The 18,423-nt window shown below is 33.6% G+C and overlaps 3 protein-coding genes across 6 annotated transcripts; 2 read left to right on the plus strand and 1 right to left on the minus strand.

Moving 5' to 3' along the window:
• The first annotated feature begins 3,896 nt into the window (after positions 1 to 3,896).
• On the plus strand, positions 3,897 to 5,752 carry LOC129322393 (uncharacterized). Its single transcript, XM_054968723.1, is given in 6 exon segments — positions 3,897 to 4,447; positions 4,576 to 4,663; positions 4,802 to 4,825; positions 4,828 to 4,871; positions 4,959 to 5,015; positions 5,235 to 5,752. Coding segments are annotated over 6 exon segments (477 nt in total). The 5' UTR covers positions 3,897 to 4,336; the 3' UTR covers positions 5,388 to 5,752.
• Positions 5,753 to 9,804: 4,052 nt separating this feature from the next.
• LOC129284503 (uncharacterized) lies at positions 9,805 to 10,578 on the plus strand. Its single transcript, XM_054920009.1, has one exon. The coding sequence runs from the start codon at positions 9,979 to 9,981 to the stop codon at positions 10,336 to 10,338; it is 360 nt and encodes a 119-aa protein (XP_054775984.1). The 5' UTR covers positions 9,805 to 9,978; the 3' UTR covers positions 10,339 to 10,578.
• A 1,269-nt stretch (positions 10,579 to 11,847) lies between these two features.
• LOC129322394 (hsp70 nucleotide exchange factor FES1) lies at positions 11,848 to 17,765 on the minus strand. 4 transcript variants are annotated; one of them, XM_054968726.1, is made up of 8 exons: positions 17,372 to 17,765; positions 16,896 to 16,987; positions 15,815 to 15,965; positions 15,336 to 15,463; positions 14,881 to 15,039; positions 14,521 to 14,709; positions 13,950 to 14,201; positions 11,848 to 12,561 (listed from the first exon to the last, which is right to left on the minus strand). In XM_054968726.1, the coding sequence occupies exons 1-7, from the start codon at positions 17,586 to 17,588 to the stop codon at positions 13,992 to 13,994; spliced, it is 1,146 nt and encodes a 381-aa protein (XP_054824701.1). In that variant the 5' UTR covers positions 17,589 to 17,765; the 3' UTR covers positions 11,848 to 12,561; positions 13,950 to 13,991. The 4 variants fall into 4 exon arrangements, with proteins under 4 accessions (XP_054824701.1, XP_054824700.1, XP_054824699.1 ...); XM_054968725.1 differs by lacking the exon at positions 11,848 to 12,561 and adding an exon at positions 12,574 to 13,498; XM_054968724.1 differs by lacking the exon at positions 11,848 to 12,561 and having other exon boundaries at positions 13,877 to 14,201; positions 17,372 to 17,764.
• Between the last annotated feature and the right edge of the window lie 658 nt (positions 17,766 to 18,423).

Here is an 18,423-nt window from a genome sequence, read left to right on the forward strand (position 1 = left end):
TCAAAGTTATACAATTAGATAAATCAAAGTTTCATAAATATGCAGAAGTATGGGATCATTACATAAGTGAGTGTATTTGTTTAAAAATTTAAAACAAGAAAAAATTTTGAAAAAATTTTGGTGCGTGTGTTGCAGCTCATCGAACATGCACCGCGACGTATTCGCCTCTGCAACACACACTGCGGCTCATGGTACCATGCGCTGCAGCACAATTGTATAAATTTTGATAGTAAATTCTGCTATCAATTTGACAGCATTAAGGGCAACTTTCAATGTGTCCCAAATTTTCATCCAACATTTGATTGACATGAACTATATGTCTACAAAAAGTTCTTTCTGAGCTCTAACTAATGGCGTTGGTTTCAGACTTAAATTCTTTTTAAATTAAAAATTGAACACACTTTTCAAAACTTACACTTTTTCAACAATTTTCACAAAAAACTAAGTGGCCAAATCATTTACAAAAAGCCAATAACCATTGATACTAATTTGACCACATGTAAATCATTAAGACTAACTCGTGCAATACACCATGTCACATGAAATACTCACAAATCAAATTTTCATTACTCAACCCTTTAATCTCAAAAACATAATAGGGGGAGTTTATGATAATTTTCATCAAGTACTCTATAATCATCTCATAATATGCTCTACTCTTACTTACATTAGTATTTTAACCTTATCACAAATAACATATATCATCAACTCACTCCTTAAGGCCTAAAATATACTTACAATTTACAATTCACATAATGCAAGTAAGGATCAAATGAGAATTCCTATTGAAAATTAAAATTATCATACACATATAAATACTTAAAATAAAGAAGCCTACTATAATAGGATCGTGGTCCTAAGCCTCTGCATATTCTCCTCTATCCGTACCTCTTAAGCTAGTCCTTATAGTATTGAAGATAATGGGGTGAGTACAAACACTCAGTAACTAAGGTCCGACTAACCCATACTAATGCATGTCAATTAGTTTAAAATGCAAGTGGCATATAATTAATTATTTAAACCAGGTAAAACATTTAAAAATATACATCCACATTTTCAAGCATAATAGAAAATTGGGAAAATAATGCTTTTAGCAATTTACATATGAAGAGAGTTGGTCACATAAGTCATTGACAAGTAATCAGAAGTAATTAAGACTCAACTTATGATTATCGTTATTAGGGTCACTATACAGACAACCATGTGCCCTTACTCATTATATACATGATCACACCTCTCTTATATCCTCCTTATTCCTCTGATATGAAATCATAGGTTATAAGACAATAGGATAGTATATATTCCATGACTTTCCTAGCCTAAACATTTGTGAAGGGATTACTCGGCCAAGTGCACCCAACTCACTTATGAAACACGATTTTTCCTATATCTCACATTATGGGGTGTCATACACCCTAGACTAGCTTTCTCATTGAACCAGTGGATAGCTAGCTAGGTTCAAGTTTTTCATTAAACCAGTGGGATAGTCTCTTATTGAATAAGTGGGACAATATAGATATAATCAATCCAACAAATCATCAACAGATGGGGTCTTATCACGTGGATTTTGTCATCTACTCCTCTTCCTAGGTGAATTTCCCTCTCAAGATCATGTAATGCATATTCATACAATAATTCACATTTTATACAATTTATAAAATTTCACATAATCAATTTCATTGAACTTTATCATTACGCAAATTATTAGATTTCTTAAATACATTTTCATGGAACCTCAAACCAAATAAGTCATTGAACTCGAATTTCACAATTATTGTACCTCACGCTTTCAAAATCATTGAACTCTACTATTTCAAACAGTATTGAACTTCTCATAAACAAAGATTCATGTTACTTTTCAAATCAAAAAGTCATTGAACTCCCATTTCATAATACAAAAATTCACTAATATTGTTCGCAAAGAATTTCACATCACAAGGTATAAAACTCACAAAATTAATCTAGTGGATTTTCTAACAAATCAAGCCACACTTGTATTTTATTTTAATTTACACATTTTCATGATCAATTATAAATCATAAACTAATAAATGCACAAAAGCATAAGATAGAATTCCTCTAGTTACCTCAACCTTTGAGAGGTCAAAGGTTTCACCTCTTAATTTCTCACTCCTAAAGCTTTCAAGAAGCTTGAATGGTGTCAATGGTAGTTACTCTACAAGCATTTATCATGCAAAACATCAATATCCATATTTGAGCTATTTTTACTAACACTTCAATATTTCTTAATACTTAAAATTTATTCTTGACTCATGTAAAAGTACCCATAAAACTTCTTAGCTTCCTTTAACCATCATTAATAATATTGAGCTCTTAAATAGTCATTAATGAAACCATATTATTTTCAACCACCATATTTATGAGAATTGCAGATATTTAATGTCCTCCAACTACCAATCATCATAAAATCATAAATACCAAATTTACTTAACTCAATCTACTCTTATTAACTCTTTTTAAGTCAATGAGTTTGGACCCATGACCTATATAGGTCAAAAATCACCATTATCAATTAAACTCTAACTTCTACCATCAAGAAAATGGAAGAAGAGGGAAAGATTTAAGTAAAGAAGCTTACCTTTGGTGTTTATGGGCTCTAAATTACTCCTACAAGTTTTCTTCAAGCATTAGCTCAGCTCTTTTATCTTTCTCTTGATTCCCTTTGTTTTTCTTTTCTCTTTTACTTCAGTTTCACAACTTAATACAGCAAAAATCTGACCATGCGTCGTGGCGGATGCATAATGTGCTGTGGCGCATGGCACAGAGAGCTTCTCTCAAGTGTGTTGTCACATATGTGCTACAGCGGCTCATCCATAAGTCACAGCGCGTGGTAATGAATCACTTTCTTCAAAAATTCTTCTTCTTCCATTCTTGGGTGACCTGGTTCTCTTCGGATAGACATTTAGAACTGAGATCAAGACCAAACATGCTCATTAGGCCTCTCTGGCCACACATCTCACTAATATACTTAATTAATCTATTTAAGCTTAATTAATCTAATTTAAAATTGAGGATGTTACATATATGATCAAGAGTTAAATAGTAAAAATATCTTAAAATTTTTTTTAGGGACGTCGGGTATCTTAAACTTTTTTTGAAACATTTTTACCTTGAAAATTTCAAAAACAGAGCATTTTTTTTCCTACCTTTAAATATGAAAAACGTTGACTGTTAACTGAAATTAGATAACTTTAGTTTGTGATTTTTAATAGTAGGGTGAAAATGATCTCTTTTTGAAACTTCTGAGGCAAAAATGCTCTAAAAAAAGTTTGGGATATAAAGTTCCTCTGAAAAAAAAATTTTAGGACATTTTTATCATTTAACCCTATAATCAATGTAAACAATATTTGGTACATATATAAGTTAGTATTTAGATGGGTGGGATTGGATTTAAATTTTAGATTTAAAATATTCATGCATTTAAAATTTCAATTTTAAAAAATATTTTGATAAAATTATACATACTAATAAAATTTATTAAATATAATTTATAATTTTAATTTTTTATAAATTTTCAAAAATATCGTTCAAGAAAATTTATTTAAGAAATAAAATATCTCAAAAAATTGTCTAAAAATATTTTATAAATGGGAGGAGTACTTGCCAAATACACAATAACTATTTTTTCACTCATGTGAGATTATTAAAATTTCATGAGAGAGTACGCTCCCTCTCCTGGAAAAAATTAAAATATTATCATTACTTGTTTAGATTAATCTGAATTACCATATAGCATTGTTATTGCCAATTGAACCAAGCCCCTCAACTAATAATGACTCTTCATCCAAGGCTTATGAGATGAATTTCTCTTATTATATATTTTTTTGTGATATGAATTTCTCTGTTCCCTTTTTTTAATTAATATTCTTATCAGCAGTTTACGTGTCGGGCTATGAAAGCAAAGATGAATCATCACCGCCCACACATACATGGAGGTCCCACATAAAAATATGAATAAACTAAAATAAAATAAGAACAAAAATATGTCGGTCCACACGTAGTCACACAAATATCAGTCTTTCCGTTTACAGTAAATATCTTCTTCTTCTTCCACAATGACTCACTCTTCCCGAACCTTCCAGATGCCCATGGCAGCACTCCAGCTAACCACTCTCTTCTCTTTCCCTCAGATATTTTTGGTCCTTATAAAAACATACACTCATCTTCATGGCTCCTTGCTTCTTTGCTTTCTTCTGTCAATAACAACCAGGGACTTCAAGTGTCAGATTCCAAGAGCTCGGTGGCTGTTAGCTTTGTTGATGGATTTTGATGTATTTGCCGTTTAGCTGAATTGGGAGTTTTTTAGGTGAAGATAAATGGAGACTCGTAAGGTAGGGTCGTCATCGTTGTCTTACTATGCCCTTCTTGGTATTAGTTCAGATTCTTCCGGTACAGAAATAAGGAGAGCTTATCACAAGCTTGCTTTGGTTAGTGGCTTTCTCCTTTGTGTGTTTTGATTTTTCTGATTCCTTTAGGGGTTATGGATCTGGGAATTTCTGGGTTTGAATTAGGTGAGGATTACTGATCGGAGTGGAATTTATTAAATTTGATGCAGCAATGGCATCCAGATAGGTGGACAAGAACTCCTTCCTTGTTGAGTGAAGCCAAACAGAAATTTCAGCAAATTCAAGAAGCCTATTCAGGTAGCTAGGGGTTTATTTTTCTCGGTATTGATTGAGAATCACAATTCAAGAAGTTCTGGTTTTGGAATTTTTGTTTTTTTTAATATCACATTTGATATATAGCATCGTACAGTTAACTCTACGTTCTTCTTGGAGCAGTTTTATCAGACCACAAGAAAGAACGATATACGATGCAGGGCTGTATGATCCTGATGACGAAGAAGATGAGGTAATTTTCATGGAAAGCTAATAATAATTTCGATTGTACTTCATCTTCCTCGTCCTAATCAAAAGACTCGTTTGATCTCTGGTTTAGGGCTTTTCTGAGTTTATGGAAGAGATGGTGTCTCTCATGACTCAAGTGAGGAGGGAGGTATGGTTCTTCTTCTTTCTTCTTCTTCTTCTTCTTCGCTATGGGCACTTATTAGCTGACATATTTGAGAAACAAAGATTGAATCAAAAGTATTGTGCATTTAACTTGCGAACTAAGATATCTCCCAAATCAAAATCCAGTTTCTTTTCCCTGACGTGAAAAATAGATGGGGTTTGTGGAAATGGGATTCCTGAAGGAGTATGAAAACAATGGTTGCAGGAAAAGGGTTATTACAGTATGGAGGAGTTGCAGAGCCTGTTTGCTGAGATGAGTAATGAATTTAATCAGTCAGCTTCATGGCGTTTTGGGGCCTCCATTCTTGAAGATCACTGCTCTAAGAGGATCCGTTTGGACAAACAAGGCAGAATCTAACATGAAAGAATCATTGCCAGTCTTCTTCCCAGAAGAGGAGGGGAGTGATCTGGTTTGGTTGCTGATGAATTTTGCTCAAATGGGATGAACAACGTTAAGAAGAACATGTAGCTTTTGAGAGTGACTGAGAAGTCAGAATCCTGAAATGCATTGTGATTGTGCCAGTTTTGTTGTTAGAAGAGGACCAACTTTTCAATTCCGTGTTTTGGTTTGGGTTTGACAGGATGACACAACTGGGTAGTCAATTGAAAGTTGGGATTTTGGAGTGCTTGCCTGTTTTGAGTTATGTTCATTTCAAATTTTCTGATTTGGTCCACAGTGTATTGTGCGCACAAAAGGTTAAGGGGAAATATTTTTGGTTCAAAGCTTGATGTTCTTATGGAACCCTTATGTTACAATAGATTTAAGTATTGTCATGTTCCAATAGATTTAAGTATTGTCATGTTCAATTAGAAATAATTTTTTCAAAGGTATTTTATATATTCATACAAACTTGAATTCAATTGCTTTCCCAAGGATCAACATTTGTAGTTTAAAAACAACTTAAAACTGACGTATAAAAATGTAGAATTTGATTTAGAAATGAGAAAATTGATTTTTGAAATTTATGAAAAAGTTAGGAGGAATTATTTGAAATTCACACAATACATTTAAGTTCTGATTTGTGATATTTAAATATATTTTATGAGGTTTATATGTAATTTTTTCTAAAAATTAAAGATGGATTTGCCCACGTGTTGGCCCATCTTATGGTGGATTGAACTGGAAAAAAATTCAGCCCACTAGAAAGAGGGTTAAGTCATATTGCCTTATTGGCCCTGTTTTCTGGTAAGTGGGCTTGCTTAAACAATTGTACACGAAGTCGTTCATGTTTCTAAAGGCTAAAAACAATGAGAGAACGTATTCACGAATTGCAAGCCATGGCATTTAAATTTGGCTAAAAGAGCAAATAAGCTTTTAAATTATAGTTATAGAAACATCTAAGACCCTTTGAACTCTTTTTTTTTTTAAGCAATGTTTCTTTTTAACTTCTAAAAATAATGCAATTTATGTCGTTATTATTAATAAAAATTAACTTTAATTATTGGCTGATTAAAAAATGATAAAAAATATCACAAAAAAGATAAAAATTATAGTAAATTATTCAAAAATTACAAACAGTGACCCTGAAGCTGCCCAAAAAATTTTATCGTTCATCTCATTTTTTGTTGTTTGTTTTTGTCTTTTTGTTAATCTTAAACTCAAAATGGACAGCAATATAATTGTTAAAACTTAAAAATAAAGAATTATTTAATTTATCAGCTACGAGAGACATGAGCCAAAAAGCTTAGCTGTAAAATCATTAAAATATTATGGTGTTTGCTTCATGCCTTCATCATTGGATATATGATTAAACAAAAAAATAAAATGGAACAGAAAGAGAGTGATTCCTTACAAGTATGGAAAAGCTCCCAAAAAGGACTATTTATTAAATTTAAAATTAAAAAATGGTGTCATTTAATTTATTTGCCAATAAGGAATTTGGACCCAAAAGATCAAAAGGAGGATTCTCACATCACAAAGATGCCTTAAGAAATGGGACGGTGGGGGACCAATTCCTTTCATTTTTCTTTTTCTCTCTTCCTTTTCTTAGATGCCAAACACTTTTGTTTACAAATGTATTCGCTTTATTGATCTCTCCACTAGTTTGCAGATTTTTCACAACTCAACAAACACAACATTCTTTTATAAACATATTCAACAGCCCATGACGAAGACTTGCTAACAGTCTTCATTGAATATGATTGCCATGTAAATCCAAAGTTACCCATTTTTTTAATTAATCGTTTGCCTTTTAGTGGTAGCCAAACTCAACCAAGAATTAAGGTACCAATTTTTAATCCAATTGATGGGTCTAATTCAAACATGGCAATATTAGTTGAAACAATTTCCGGTCAACTTTCAAGGTTCAACTTACTTATTTTTTTTTTTTTTGCCAAAAACTTATTGTTTGGTGCAATTGATTTGACCCATAATTTAATTACAAGGTCATAAGTTCAAATTATATGTTGATGTGAGGATTTTGTTAGTGAATGATCGATAAAAGCATTTTTTTTAGCTCTAGTAAATTCTTGAAACTTAATTCACTTAAATTTTTTTATAAAAAATTATTTAATTTTTAATTTCGTTATAACAAGTTAAAATTTCATGAGGAAGAAAATTGGAGGTTTGAAGTAGTATTGATGCTTGAAAACTAAAAAAAAAAAAAACAGAGAGGGTTGAGAAGAAGAAATAAAGGAAAAAGATAAATAATTATTGGAGAAAGGAGTTGGAAAGTGCAATAAGAAAGTGGGGTGTGGATTAAGATGGCTCGAAAGGTACACAAGTCCAAGAGGATAGTGACCTATAACTCCTTTAATTGAAGGGTATGTATGAGTCTTACAAAGAGAAGGTATGTGTATATGAAATGCAATTATGCGTGCATGTGCCCTTCATTCTTGTCATTATTATTATATACATAGAATCAGATGCATGTGGACAATATTAATATTTAACCCCACTTATTGTCCCCTTTTTTTCTGTTTAATTTTAACTGGCAATACTTCTTTTTATGATAATGCTATTGCAACTAATAGTGGTAGCGGTTGGGCTATATTGAAAACAGTTGGTCATTCTTAAACAAGACTAATGATCCGAACCTTGTAAATAAAAAATTAAACATTATTTTTAGTTAAACCCGATAATATTCAAATTTGATAGAATGCTAGTACTGTATGCCAATACACACACACACACACACACACAACCTTTGAAATTAGGGAGAATTCGAAGATTTAAAAAAAAAAAGTGAGAGAAGACTTGTCAATGATTAGCTAATTTTGTTGGAAGGAGGGGATGGATCATGTGGCAACATGTAGAATACCCACAAGAGAAGGTCTTGTCATGTGAAGCAATAATAAAACCTTCACCACACAAAATGTCTTATACTCTGTTTTTTCACAAATTAATTAATTAATGTCTTGAAAAAGATCTAAATACTTTGTTTTTGCTATTAGGATTGGCTTTTTTCCCCCTTTTGCAAGCTATGCTTATGATTTACGATTGATCTCTCACTTTCAATCCTAAACTAATTTTTGTCGGTGATGGTGCTGATCATTACATGTATTACTTCCACTTTAAGCTTCTTCACAACTAAAGCATAAACATATAGACATGCAAGATCATGGATTGTTAATCTACTATTAAACCCACTTGTAAATAACATATTAAATTATCTTAAAATTCTTTTAAAGAACTAAAGATAATAATAAAATTATATTTTCCTTATATTTTGAATCAAACAGAGTTTGTAAAAGATGTTTTAATATATTATTTAAAAGATGTTTTATATTATTATTTGAAGGGGCTATTAAATGAGCGTAGAAGAGTAAAATAAATATTATTAACACTATATTGTTCCAACTTTTCCATCATAATTTCCCCCAGCAAAGCTCATTAAATGCAAAATTAACAAACCTAACTGTAATCTTTAAATCATCCAACTACCATAATATTTTCACCATGTGGATTGTCCCCTCGGAATTTTGCGTGTGTGGAGCATATGCATCTTGACTCTTGAGTCTCCTCATGTTTAGCTGAAGGACACTTGGACTTGGACTAATCCGGAAGGAATCACAATGGATCAATGGGGACCGGCTGAAGTTTATGGTCTTTCTCCTTTATTATATATTCCTTCAATTTCAAATCATAAAACAGCTTTACAGAGTTTTTATTATTTCAAAATATAAGATAATTTTAAAAATTTTTTATTAATTATGCTTTTCAATGTTACTTTTTAAATGGATAGAGAATAGTAATAATATTATAATATAATGATTAAATATGTACTCCCTCTGTTTTTTTTTACAGGAAAAACTAACACTTTTAACTTTTTTTTATATAAGAAAATAACATTTTTCAACAAATATTTATTGCAAACTTTTTAAATTATCCTTCATAATTTTATCATTTATAATTATAAAAAATAATTAATGAAGACTTAATTAACACAATTAATTAAGAGTATTGTAGTGCAATTATTTTATTTTTTAACAAAATTAATATAGTTAATTAATTTTTTTAAAATGTGTGATATAATTTTTTCTCTTACAAATAAAAACAGAAAAAATAGTTCATAGTTTTGTTTTTGAAAAAATAAAATTGTAAAATATCATAGTCTTAAGTCTTATTAGTATGTATAATTGTATCTCAAATAATCTTATTAATACTACTGGACTTAAATTCAAAGCTTTTAGTTAAGCTATTATAACTCTCCTTCGCAGTTGAACCAAGATTCCGGTATTGTTTCGTCGAAATTTCTCATGACAATATTTGAGCAGTAAAAGATAGAACCAACCTTAACTCGAAAGGCATTTCGCTCTTTTTAAAGTTCCCATGCACCACAAGTAACGTGTGAAATCCTTCACCCTCCTCCACTTTGATCTCTCTCTCTCTCTCTCTCTCTCTCTCTCTCTCTCTAAAACCAGACTCATCACATTACAGCTCGCACCCACATCATCTGAGTTTTTCAATTCTTCATAGTCTTCATTCTCAGCATCAAATTAAATTTTCCATGGCTCTCAATTTGATCCTCCTACTCCTTCTGTGTCTCATTGTTCCTCTCCAAGGCTTGGATTCTTCAAGGAAGCTGGATGAAACCACCGTGCCGCCCGGCGATCAGAAATGCTCGCCCTGTGGTGACACTGTTTATAGCTCTCCACCACCACCACCTCCGCCATGTCCTCCGCCACCTTCCCCGAAGAAATCACCTTCACAGTACTGTCCGCCGCCGCCTTCTTTCATCTACATAACCGGTCCTCCGGGGAATCTGTATCCGTTGGATGAGAACTTCAACAGCGCAGGTCGCCGGAGTTTTACGGCGGCGGCCGCCTTATTGCCCGGGTTGTTGATCTGGTTCCTGGGTTTGTGGTGATTTTCGAGGTATGTGATATGAGATCATTCTCAAGGCAATATATGGAAGAGGTTCATGAAAAATATGGTTTATAATTACATGTATTCAAGATTCAATTCTCCTAGATAAGGACATGGAGAATTTTGTTGCTTTCTTCAGTTTTCTCACCTTTTTGTGATCCCAATGTCTCCAATAACGATCTTTTTGTAATTTTCTGTCGAACATGTTGTAACAAGCTATGAATGCTTTTTTATCTTTTCATTTTTCGCAATTATTTTCGGGGTCTTTTCTATAATTTTTTATGTCTTATATTATTCTTGGATCAAATTTTGGCGTTCATCCAAGATCTAAAATTGGGCGTAAAAAGTGATGGAAATGGACTCCTCCACATCACACACTTAAGTTTTTAATGATTAGTATTGATATATTATTATTAAAATAAATTTAAATATAACCATTGAACAAATTAAAATGGATTCAGGCCAAACAAATTGATAAGAAAAACTATTAAAGGGATTTAATTGGTAATAATTAATGATAAATAATAATATATTTTAATCCATATATTTATTAAATTTATAAAAATCACGAAGTTATGAACAAGTTGAATTATTTTAAAAAATTCCATACGAAGTACAAACTTACAGACAAGGATCGTCCAATAATGTTAAGAGGGTTAGGCTGGCTCTATCAATGAGCTGCGAATAATTGTAGGAATTGTCAAATAAATAGATCAGTAATTAATGTCTTTAGCCCTCACATCTGGATTGTTCCCTCAGAATTGTGTGTGTGGAACATCCGTATATTGAGTCGAAAAACAGGAGCCTGGATTAATCCTGATGGAGCCAGGAGGGATCCTTTCGCACGAAACTTTACTACCAATATTACTGTATTTCCAGAATTCAAAATCAAGACCTCTGATTAAGCCAACATAATTCCTTTATCAATTAAACCAATAGTCTGGTAGCATTTCCAAAAAAAAATTCATCACAACTTTGAGCAATAAGAAACACAATCAGACTTAAAGGCATGTTGTTCTTTTTTTTTTTTTTTTGTCTCTATATGATTTTTTCCGTGGCCTAGTATTTTTTTTCCTTTTTAAAAAAGACATTTTGCTCTTTTTTAAAGTTCCCCTTTCTTTCATCCATATCACCGGTTCTCCCGGGAATCTGTATCCGGTGGATCAGAACTTCAACAGTGCAGCTCAAATGGCCAATGGAGTTTTGCAACGGTTGCCGTCTTATTGTCGAGCTTGTTGACTTTGCTTGCTTATGGGCTTTTGGTGATTGTTTGACATAAGATCATTCCTAAGGCAATATGTAACTAGAGATCCATGAAAATATATGGTTTATATGTGATCAAGATTCAATATTTTAGATACCGAAAAGGAAAATTTTCTTCCTTTCTTCAGTTTTCTTACCTTTTTGTGATCCTAGTGTCTCGAATAACAATCAATCTTACTGTAATTTTGTTTTTTTTTTTTTTGGGTAAAAGGGTAATTATGTTAACAATAGAAGTCTACAAAGAAAGCATTAAAACAGGTCTACTCAAATAAGAAGAAAAAGCTGGAAAAGACAAAAAAGATGGGACCACATTCTTGGGGTAACTGTTAAAAGTTTTGCAGAAGCTTTGAGATGTTTTGGTCCACAAAGCACTGTCGATTAACGCTAAAACAAAATCGCCATTTGAGCAAAATGCTCATCCCAAGAAACATCTGAAAGCCTTTGATAACGCATGAAAGTGCAATGCGATATGAGAGCATGGCCTTCTAAAATGAATGCTTAAGAGACGAATGCATTGGTCGACAGGGTTACCATCAACTCCAAAGAACTGATGCAACAATAAGCCCATCCAGGAAAATCAGACCCATCAAACTCGGGAAAATTGACGCGACTCTGTTTTATGGGAACAAAATAAAGGGCACTGGGACGCTCGAGGTAGGAGCCGAACTGGGGAATGTGAGACGGAGAACTACCCCTAGACCCAGAAGAAGTGGGACGTTTCCCATTGCCGAGATTAGAAGCAAGGAAGGCCAACTCACTAGAGAAATCAGCATGACGCCTCCTCAAGGCGAGATCCAGCTTGCTAGAGGTCAGCGATGTCATGGGCATTCGAATCCAAATGAGTAGTTGTGGATTCAAGCATAGCATTCTGAAGCTCAAGACGGTGCTCCAGATCTCCAATGCAATCGGACTAGGAATGAGTCTTCGGCAGTGCCATAGATCGGAGAGGGGCTTTGATACCCTGTGATATGAGTAGAAGAGGAATTCGACAAAAGGGAAAAGGGACAGGTACAGCAGATAAATTCTATAAGGAAATTACCATAAAGCCCTTATAAACTAATGCCATATTTCACATTAGAGTCGTTTTGTCAGGATTTTCAAATTGAAGGTCTTGGACTAATTTCATCTACAGCAATTATTGCCATGGCACAGTATTCAACTTTAACACTAGATCTTGCCGTAACATTTTATATCTTTCTTTTCCAAAAAAAAAAAAGCATGATTTCCTCCCATAATCATCCCAATTTGTGTCGGCATATCCTACTACTTGGATTTGCATGTGATCCTCATATAGTTAACCTTTGCTAGGTATCTATCTAAGGATAGATCGCACTACTTTCCAATCACTAGTGTGGTGCTTTGTAAGAATTGACTCACTACTCTCACAATCAAGGAGAGATTAGCGATTGTTAGATAATTCAACTTCCAAAACAACCCCTGGTATCTGCCAATGCACACAAAGGCTCCATCTATCCCAGTACAAAATTGATATTAGGATCCATGTAAGTGTTGAACAAGTTGACAATCTGACATATTAGTTCCTTCCAAAATATCAAAAGCATGCGTTTTTCCTTTGAGAAATTACCACCCTTGTCTTGGGTTGAGTTGCCTCACTGCCCAAGAACTTTAGCTTGCGATTTTGGTCTAAAATGATCAAGCATGTGTATTTTCAACCAATTCCTTCTAGATATGTGCAAAGATTGGGATTTTGGTGCATGTGAACAGATAGTGGTCAACCTTGCTTCTTTCTAATCCAAACTACTGAAAAATACTGCTAGAATCTTTCAAAGCAAGCCCACAGTGACCACTTGAGTCCATAAATAGAATGATATAATCTGCACACTAGTCAAACAACAAATCCAGGAGATTGCTCCATGTAGATTTCTTCCTTGAGTTTTCTGTGCAGGAAGGCATTTTTTATATCAATATAGTAAGGATGTCAGCGTTGAATAGCAGCAAAAGATAACAAGACACCAATAAATGCAATTTTAGCCACTACGAAAATATTATTTTAATCTAAGCCAAAGAGATATATGCGTAACCCTCAGTAATAAGACAAGCGTTGCAATAGTTAATGATACCATTGTAGTCCAACTTTAATAGTGTGAATCCAGTGACAACCAACAATAGATCTACTAGTGAGCATAGGATCTCAAGTACCATAAGATTTGATTGCCTCTATTTTGTCAATCATAATTTGTCTCGGTATAGGGTGAGAGAGAGCTTCTAAGAGGTCTGAGGGATAGAAACAAAGGACAAAGAGTACAAAGGCAAAATAAGGTATGATGGAAAACCATTCCAGAATTGATATTTAAACACAGAATATAATCCAGAGTTCAAGTATAATACCACAAAAAGAATCAGCCACCGGAAAAAGTTTATCTGATGTCACTACTTTAACAGCTTCCTATGAAAAATGTATTCTACTTCACTGCGAAGGCTTTCCACGTCCATCGCATAATCTCTCTGGAATTCATCCACCATCACATTAAGCAGCAACTGCTTCATTTTATTTAATGCATCACCTAAAGCACAGAAGTCTTTTAAAACCAGAGCTTCAGTGGTCTTGAGCTGCAGGAGACTCTTAATTGCAACAAGGACCTGCTTATTGCATTCGGCAAGCAATGCCAGGAGTTAAGCCAAATACACAATATAGAAAACAGGGTCAAACACTCGAACTACTGTAGGCAAGAAACATAAGGAAAACGCAGCAGGAAACTGAGAGCCTATTTGTTTTCTGTTTTTTTAAAACAGTTGTTAAATAAACACAAACAAACACATTTTCTTCTTATTTTGTTTTGCAAAACAATTTTAACAACTGTATTGAAAAACAGTTTTTTTTAAAAAAAAGAATACAAATGATATTTTGAGTTTTGAAAACAACTTGTTTATAATATCAGATGCCATGTCAACAAAGCACCTTGTCCTGGAGATCCAAATCGGTTGATGTAGCAATGAGATCAACCACAGATTTCAGCAGATCTCGATCACTTAAGAAAGGTAGTTCGCTTCTACGTGCATTTTCTAACTGAGACTGCGCTAGATCAGCCAAGAGAATCAAAGCCTTCTTCTGTAGTCTGATATCAATACTTGAATTCCTCAAAATATTCTGAAAGAATTGTCAATTTCAGTGACAATTTAAAAGACAGTAATAACAAAACTAATGTGTAGAAATAAATTTACCCCAAAAAATGACAAATAATAATGATAGAGAAAAATCAAAATATAATAGTGAAAATAATAGTAGTAATAACAATAAGAATAACCTTAGGCAGGTCACCTGAACCATCAAATCTCCATCTTCAGCAGAGAACAATTCCTGACCAGCTAAATTATTTCGGATCAAAGCTGAAACAGCATATAATGCTTTATTGGCTTCCTCTATAAAATTAGGTTTTACCATCTTCAACAGCAATGGGAGCGCCCCAAGTTCCAAGACCTGGAAGAGTAGAAATTTGGACTAATCATTATATTGTCAAGCATATCTCACTTGATTGATTATTGAAATTATTTTCCAAAAATGCCCCCAATTAAATGATCCTTAATACTTCTCTAATTTCTCTCCCATTATATTTTGACTCCCAAATTAATTAACAAAGGGCACAAACGGAAAAAAAAATTAATGCTCCAAACATTCTTGTTTGCAACTTATAATTTGGACCACGAGAATTCCTTCCCAAGCGACCCAGATTCAAGACCAGCAGGAGTAAATTGCTTTTCATAGGAACAACATACCTGCTGCTGGACAACTAGATTATTTTGACAAACTTTCCCAAGGATCCATGCAGCAGTGGTCCTAATACTTGGATCAGGGTGATAAAGCTCTCGTGTCACAGAAACAAGTCCTCCAAGTTTGTTAAAATCTGATATGATAACCACTATCACGATTACTGCACTATACAAGATGAGGAAACTGAAACAGATGAAGATTCTCAACTAATAATTTATAGTATTTTATAGAAAGTCTGTGCCGCAATATTGTAAGAAAAAGAAAAAGGTTGGCAAGTGCCATTATGTATAAAGAGAGAACACAGACCATTAACTGCTATGAAATATGAAATAATACAAGGGAAGCTATCGATGTTTAAACCAAGATGATGTTATGATTGGATTCCAAGGGAAGCCACAAAAATGCTTGCTGCTGGACCCAACAAGTACAAAAAGGCAGGTACATCAGATCAGGGCAGGTATTATATGAATTTATATAGACCTACCATTTGCATTATCTATTGGCTCAACAAGTACATTAAGTTCCTGTAGAACCCGGAGCCGATCTTCCAAAGTTATAGATGAATTATTCAAATCACTTATTGCAATTTTCATCAATTCAGCATCCGATGGAACTTTTATTTCCTCCATCAATTCCTGTCGGAGCACTAATCATCATCAAAAAAGCCGAGGAGCAGGTGTAGGCAAATGCATATTCCAAGGAAAACACAAGAGATGCAGAAGCGGCCAAATTTTAACATAACACTTCAAACAAGAAGTGCAGAATAGTTCCACCAATTCTAATTTTTTTCAAACCAATATCCAGACTAAACAAGGAGCGAGCAATTCTGTTATTTTTAACAACTACTCCAGAGTTTGATGACACTGCATTGCTCACTAAAATACAACTTAATCACTTTCCACATAGAGCAAACACCAAATCATAAAACAATATCCATATGCACCATGAATAGAAACCAAACAGGAGGAATGTAACACAAATTGAAATAAACGGTTGATGATTGATGGAAACTTCTGAGTTTAGTGCTATTTACTTATTCACACAAGGAAATGTGGTCGATTATCCTCTACAGTGCTAATCTAATGAGGAAAACAACTGTAACCCAGATTACAGCAGCCGAAACAATAAAAGAACAATGTAGAAGAAAGAAAATGGCTTCCTGAATTGGAGAGGCAGATCTCTGATTCCCAACATCTTTCTTCTCTTTCTTCTTCTCCATGTAACCTGAATCCCCTCCAATGAATTGGCTCTCATCTCATGCTAATTTTTCTCTCTGCTTCAGCTAACCCACCCAGCTCTCATCATGAGAAAGTTAGTTTTCCCTGAGCACCTGCCCTTGAGGGGCCACTCTATTTTTATTGGTTTTATTTGTTCTTTCTTTTCTAAAGTATGAGGCTCATTAAGATTGGATCAATCAATAATCCAATTGAAGAGGGATATGACGCACAAAACATCAGCTAAATCATATAATTTCGATGATGATCAACAAGACTTAAATTCAGCTAAAACACAAATTGCAAAAGGAGCCAAATATATTTCCTGCAAAAACTGCAGATGATCCTAACCTTTAATTCCATCTGACGCTTGTTTAGTTCACTTGCTGATAATTGCTGCCGTACTTCGGCTGTTTCTTTTAATTTTGCAGGATCAGCATGACCTAAGACAAAATGGTAATATAATTATGCTAAGTACAATTTTACATCAACCGCAAGTTCGTATGCTATTATTTATTAATGTTACACAGAAGAAAACTTGTTTGAGTACAAACGAATTCAAATGCTGAAAGTTTACAATTTTCATTTGGCATTCATCTAAGAAATTTTGGTTGAGCAAAAAGGGAGCGATTACAAAAGAAGATTTTTCCTGCAGCATGGCATCAGAAGTTGAGAGAGGTAACCAATTGATTATCTTGCAGCCAATCAAAAGATTTAAAAAGAAAGAAAAGACAGCAAAAAAAAAAAAATTATACACCCAGAATACAGTTACAAACCCTTCTAAAATTAGAGACTAACAAAGTGATCGATTATAAAAATGATTATACTTATAGCCCACTGTAACATCCCCTCCAGTGAAGAAAACCCGCCGTCAAGGTCACCATTGTATTGCTTGTCGTTGGGCACTAGATTCTCTTCCTCCTTTACAGTGGACCATATTGGCCCTCCCGAAGAGAGATTAGTGTCTATGCCATCAACCGTTGCGTTCATCAACCCCAGCACAAATGGAAGCAGGAAAAACAACCCTAGAATCCGGAATCCCATAAATAATCGTAATCCAGCCAAAGCTTACTGGGGAACGACCGACACCTAACGGGTAAAGTTATCCCCTGCTTCAAAACTCCTATCAACTTTAGCAACGGGCGAACTTACAAGGGGTCGTTTACTCAGCGGTTTATTCGCGTCATGTGGATTATCTTCTAGCCGTAGGTCAAATCGGGGTTTGGACGGACCAGATAACGATTGGTCTTAGCATACGCACATAAAATTTCCTTTGGTTGGTTTTTATTTTTGATGCATCTTTTACGTTTGGTTGTTTTTTTATTTTTTCTTTGGTTAGATTTTACGTTTGGTTGTTGTATGTTCTCGGTTTTGTCTTTTATTTTTTTTTTTAAATGTTCCTTTTCTTTTGGGAGAATTATTTTAAGATCACATCCAAAAAAAATTAATTTTTTTTAGGTTCATTGACAATTAAATTTAGGAGAATAATAACCTTTTTTTTTCTTTTGTTAGATTTCACATTTGGTTGTTGCGTGTTTTGGGTTTTGTCTTTTATTTTTTGTAAATGTTTTTTTTAAGTTATCATTCTCCTAAACTCAATTATTAATGAATTTAAAAATAATTAATTATAACTTTTTTTTTCTTTTCAGTTTGCAGCATCAAGTAGCCAAGATTGTAACTATTATTTCAAATAGCTTCTAGGCCTAGCCCCTTTCATTACAAGAAAGGGGGTTTTTTTTTTTTGGAGAAATTGTATAAAAACATATTAGATGAATTGCATTTGTAAATGCTTGGGTTTGAATTGTTAATATTGTAGGAGGGCTTGTAGCCTTCTTGCAACATTTAGAAGTCAAATTTATAAATTTACAGCTTATATGTT

This window comes from Prosopis cineraria, unplaced genomic scaffold (genome assembly GCF_029017545.1).
Source record: "Prosopis cineraria cultivar Desert tree isolate PC_DT_omini unplaced genomic scaffold, ASM2901754v1 PC10, whole genome shotgun sequence".
Lineage (NCBI taxonomy): Eukaryota > Viridiplantae > Streptophyta > Magnoliopsida > Fabales > Fabaceae > Prosopis > Prosopis cineraria.

What these genes read in the sequence shown, in the direction of transcription:
- LOC129284503 (XM_054920009.1), top strand. Translation starts at nt 9,979, where the DNA reads ATGGCTCTCAATTTGATCCTCCTACTCCTTCTGTGTCTCATTGTTCCT.
- LOC129322394 (XM_054968726.1), bottom strand. Translation starts at nt 17,588, where the DNA reads ATGGGATTCCGGATTCTAGGGTTGTTTTTCCTGCTTCCATTTGTGCTG. An exon ending in GCCAATAGATAATGCAAATG is followed by an intron (nt 15,464 to 15,814) that starts GTAGGTCTATAT and finishes TTATCATATCAG; the next exon opens with ATTTTAACAAACTTGGAGGA. An exon ending in ATCTAGTTGTCCAGCAGCAG is followed by an intron (nt 15,040 to 15,335) that starts GTATGTTGTTCC and finishes CTACTCTTCCAG; the next exon opens with GTCTTGGAACTTGGGGCGCT.